Consider the following 4,801-nt stretch of genomic DNA (forward strand, 5'->3'; position numbering starts at 1 on the left):
GCTTGAGTAAAAGTAGAAGTACTCAGAACTTGTTGTAAAAGTAGAAAAGTATTATCATGAAAATATAGTTAAAGTACCAAAAGTAGAGCTAGTCATTGATTGGTCCGTCTCAGAGTCTTAGTGTCGCCTCTCTTTGATGAGACTTCATCTCCTCTTTGCTCCGAACGTATTCCAATAGATCTTTCATGTTTTCTCTTTTCAGATTCTCTTCCAAATCTCGGAGGGCTCCTGAACGCATCACAGATCCTCCCCCGAACCCAGACTTCTCTCCCCCGAACCCAGACTTCTCTCCCCCGAACCCAGACTTCTTCTCTCCCCCGAACCCAGACTTCTTCTCTCCCCCGAACCCAGACTTCTTCTCTCCCCCGAACTCAGACTTCTCTCCCCCAAACTCAGACTTCTCTCCCCCAAACTCAGACTTCTCTCCCCCAGACCCAGACTTCTCTCCCCCAGATCCAGACTTCTCTCCCCCAAACTCAGACTTCTCTCCCCCAGACTTCTCTCCCCCAAACCCAGACTTCTCTCCCCCAAACCCAGACTTCTCTCCCCCAAACCCAGACTTCTCTCCCCCAAACCCAGACTTCTCTCCCCCAGACTTCTCTCCCCCAAACCCAGACTTCGTCTCTCCCCCAAACCCAGACTTCGTCTCTCCCCCAAACCCAGACTTCGTCTCTTCCCCAAACCCAGACTTCTTCTCTCCCCCAAACCCAGACTTCTTCTCTCCCCCAAACCCAGACTTCTTCTCTCCCCCAAACCCAGACTTCTCTCCCCCAAACCCAGACTTCTCTCCCCCAACCACAGACTTCTTCTCTCCCCCAAACCCAGACTTCTCTCCCCCAAACCCAGACTTCTTCTCTCCCCCAAAACCAGACTTCTCTCCCCCAAACTCAGACTTCTCTCCCCCAACCTCAGACTTCTCTCCCCCAAACCCAGACTTCTTCCTTCCCCCAAACCCTCCAGTATCTCTCCCAAACCCAGACTTCTCTCCCCCGAACCCAGACTTCTTCCTTCCCCCAAACCCTCCAGTATCTCCCCCAAACCCAAACTTCTCTCCCAGAAACCCAGACTTCTCTCCCCCACACCCTCCAGTATCTCCCCAGCTCCCAGTCTGATCTCTCCCAGTCCCTGTCCTCTCTCCCTCCCATTATCTCCCACACCCCACTTCCTGTCTCTTCCTCTCTCACCCATCCTCACCCCTCTCTCTCTACCTCCCAGAATCCACCCCATCCCTCTCACCTTCCTCACCCTTTTCCTCACCCCCAGCTTCACTCTTTTCCTCCTCAGTCTCACCCAGACTCTCTTTCTCCCCCTCCCTCCCCCCTCTTATTACTCCCAGTCTCACTCTGACTCTCACCCCTCTCCTCTTGCTCCTTTTTCTCACCCAAATATTTCTCACCCTCCCACCCAAACGCACTCTCCTTCTCCCTCTCCTCACCCCTTTCCTCACCCCTCCCATTACTCCCAGTCTGCACCTTCTCTCTCCCTCACCCAGTTTCACCCAGAGTCTCTTTCTCATACTATCTCTCACCCTCCTCCCCCCTCCCATTACTCCCAGTCTCACCCAGACTCTCACCCTTCTCTCCCCCCCTCTCAAACTCACTCTCCGTCTCCCTCTCCTCACTCCTTTCCTCCCCCCTCCCATTACTCCCAGTCTCACTCAGAGTCTCACCACTTTTCTCACCCTCAACCTTCTCTCCTTCCCTCCCAGTCTCACCCCTCTCCCCCTCCTCACCCCTCCCATTACTTCCAGTCTCACTTAGACTCTCACCCACAACCTTCTCTCCCTCTCTCCCAAACTCACTCTCCCTCCCCTCACCCACATCTTCCTCACCCCTCCCAGTACTTCCAGCCTCATTCAGACTCTCCTCTTGCTCCCTTTTCTCACCCACAAGCTTCTCTCCCTATCTCCCAAACTCCCTTTCCTCACCCCCAGCTTCACTCTTTACCTCCTCAGTCTCCCTCTCATATTGTCTCTCACCCCTCTTCTCAAACTCCCCCTCCTCACCCTCATCTTCCTCCCCCTCCCTCCCAGTCTCACCCAGACTCCTCTCTCCCGCCTCACCCCTTCCAGTACTCCCATATCTATGAGGACCCTCTGTACCCCGGCTTCCCCGAGGGGGAGACGGGAGATCCGGCTCCGACTCCCCCCCTCTCCTCCAGCAGAACGGGGGAGGATCTTCCTAAAGGTGAGCAGATGTGTGTGTTGTGTAAAACAAACTTCTTTCACACCGGCTCCGACGCGTTAAAGATCGTTTCTGATAATTCTTTTCCGCAGATGTCAACATCCTGAAGTTTTTCTTCAACTTGGGCATCAAGGTGAGTCAACGGAATAAACATGTCACTCCAACAGCGTCGATATCGAAGGTCTCCGATTACACAAGTTTAAGGCATATATTATGGGCCTCGGATATATATGAAAACATGTCTGACAACAGATCATGCATTTCAGCCATGCCTCATATCCCTCTATTTCAGCCCTGTTAGAAAAGTGCTGATTCTGGGTCAGTAGCTTAAAAAAAAAAAAAACCCACCCATGCTCTCCAGTACAGGTTAGCTCCGAGTGTTAGCGATGCTAATGTGAACACCGACCATATTACGTCTTCTCATTGTTTCTGACAGCAACGTTTCTGATTGGCCCGCGGGGGTAAAGCCCGCCCACATTTTAGTAATGACGTCATATTGGACGCAAATCTGGATCAGCTCCGTTGTAGCCCCGTTTTTAGAGATGTGGGTACTGAACACAGACTGACCCCTCCTCTCTCTCTCTCTCTCTCTCTCTCTCTCTCTCTCTCTCTCTCTCTGCAGGCCTACTCCCACCCCCTGTGCCCCCCCTACTTATACCTCCTCCCCCTTCAACAAACCTACCAGCTGAACCCCAAACCTCCCTCCCCCTCCCCCTCTCCTCCCCCCCAGTTCCCCCCCTCCAGACCCCAGGAAACCTACCCTCTTCAGCCTCCCTTTCCTCCCTCCCCAGCCTCCATCCCCCCTCCCCAACACCAACAATGGCAACAACACCAGGTTCCCCTACCCAGAAACCCCAGCTTCACGCACGCTTATCCCCCCCAGAATGCATCATATCGGGGTCAGGGTTACCCCCAACCCTACCCTCCGTACCCCCCCTCCTCTCACCAGACCCCCCCATCGGAGGAGCTCCAGGGGGTCCCAGAGCAGCGTCAACCCACAAACGGAGACAAAATCCAGGGCCAGGGTCCGTGCCGAGTCCCTGCTCCTCTGGAGGGTCCGGCTGCTGCTAACGTGGCTAATGCTAACCCCAACATACAAGTGGTGGTTTCTGGATATGGTACGTTTGAGGTGGTACTCGCATCCTTACTGAAGTAAAAGTACTATTACTGCACTCTCAACATACTCTATTACAACTTCAAAATGTTACTGAAGCAAAAGTACTATCAGCTAAATGTACTCAAGTATACAAAGTAGAATTCTACTTAAAGGATATTATATTATTCTGTTCTTGGCATTCGACGACACATACAGGAGTGTTGCTCACGTACTTGAGTAAATGTTCAGTTTATAAATCTAAAAACAATGTTGAGAATCCCTTAATGTTTGGTGCTAATTATTAAGCAACAGCACAAAGGGTTTCTGGGTAATGTAGTCTTCAAACTGTTATTCTTTTGATGCTAACGTCTAGTCTTTTAATGTTTCCCATCAGGCCATAAGAAGGACCGTGGAGACAGTCTGCAGCGAGCCGTGCTGCTGGTGGACCCCCCCCTCAACAACAACCCTATCGTGAGTACTCTGTTGTATTTACCATTGGGAAACACACGTACCAGTGACTCTTCTTTGAGGCCTAATAATTTGTTGTCGTAGTTTTAGTATGATTTGTTCAAATTGTAACATTTCACTAGTATTAATAATATTTGTTGTTTTACGTTTGTTTTAGTTGTTCCATCCCTTTATAGTGACAGGAAGATTACTATGGACAGTTGTAGTAGTAGTTGTAGTAGTTGTTGTAGTAGTAACAGTCTTAGTAGTCAAAGTATAAAAGATGTGTTCTAATAGTAAAATAATGTCTCGTAGTAGTTATATTTGTTTTGCTAGTATTTAAAACATTGTAATCCTCCTCTCAGATGAAGTTGCTCTCGAACCCCGACGGCTCCAGAAACCCCGGCTCTCCGTCGCACTTCGACATCTCCAAGACGACGGTCACCGGGGACAACGTCAACGCGCCCCGCAGTTACCACGGCAACAGGAAGTGGCCCTATGGAGTCGTGGGTTCCGGCGGACGCCTGACGACCGTTGCCATGGCGGAGTCTCTGTCGGTTGGCTGCAGCACCGAGGACCAATGGGGGGAGGTGGGATTTAAACCCCAGACCTTAAACCACAGGGGGCGAGGGAGAAGTTGGAGAGGGGGGAGAGGAAGGGGGGGCCATGACTCAGGGAGGGGGGGGCAACGACGGAGACAAGGAGGCGTTGGGGGGGCGGGGTTTGACTATGTTCAGTTTAACTCCTCCCACATAGGGCGGGGCCAAGAATAGTCCTCAGCCAATCAGAGGACAGGACACTGGACATTCTTTTTCTTTTCCCCCCGTCTTTTCAGAGCCATGCTAGCTGTTTCCACCTGTTTCAAGTCTTTGTGCTAAGCTAAGTTAGATAAGGATGCGTGGCCGGGAGAGAAGATACTGGTTCTCAGCCAACCAGAGTACAGGATACTAGTTCTCAGCCTATCAGAGGACAGGACACTGGACATTCTTATTTTTTAAATATTTTTTTTTCTGTGTATCCAACTGTTTCCAGTCTTTGTGCAAAGCTAAGCTAGGTAATGATGCGTGGCGGAGGC

The 4,801-nt window shown here is 51.1% G+C and overlaps 1 protein-coding gene across 1 annotated transcript; it reads left to right on the plus strand.

Annotated features, from left to right (window-relative positions):
* Nucleotides 1–232: 232 nt before the first annotated feature.
* LOC117441884 (uncharacterized) lies at nucleotides 233–4,499 on the plus strand (the record flags this gene model as incomplete). Its single annotated transcript, XM_034077902.2, has 5 exons — nucleotides 233–2,186; nucleotides 2,276–2,316; nucleotides 2,806–3,301; nucleotides 3,674–3,750; nucleotides 4,092–4,499. Coding segments are annotated over 5 exons (2,976 nt in total), but the record flags the coding sequence as incomplete, so codon positions are not given.
* Nucleotides 4,500–4,801: the final 302 nt, after the last annotated feature.

Source organism: Pseudochaenichthys georgianus, unplaced genomic scaffold (assembly GCF_902827115.2).
Source record: "Pseudochaenichthys georgianus unplaced genomic scaffold, fPseGeo1.2 scaffold_2104_arrow_ctg1, whole genome shotgun sequence".
NCBI classification, from domain to species: domain Eukaryota; kingdom Metazoa; phylum Chordata; class Actinopteri; order Perciformes; family Channichthyidae; genus Pseudochaenichthys; species Pseudochaenichthys georgianus.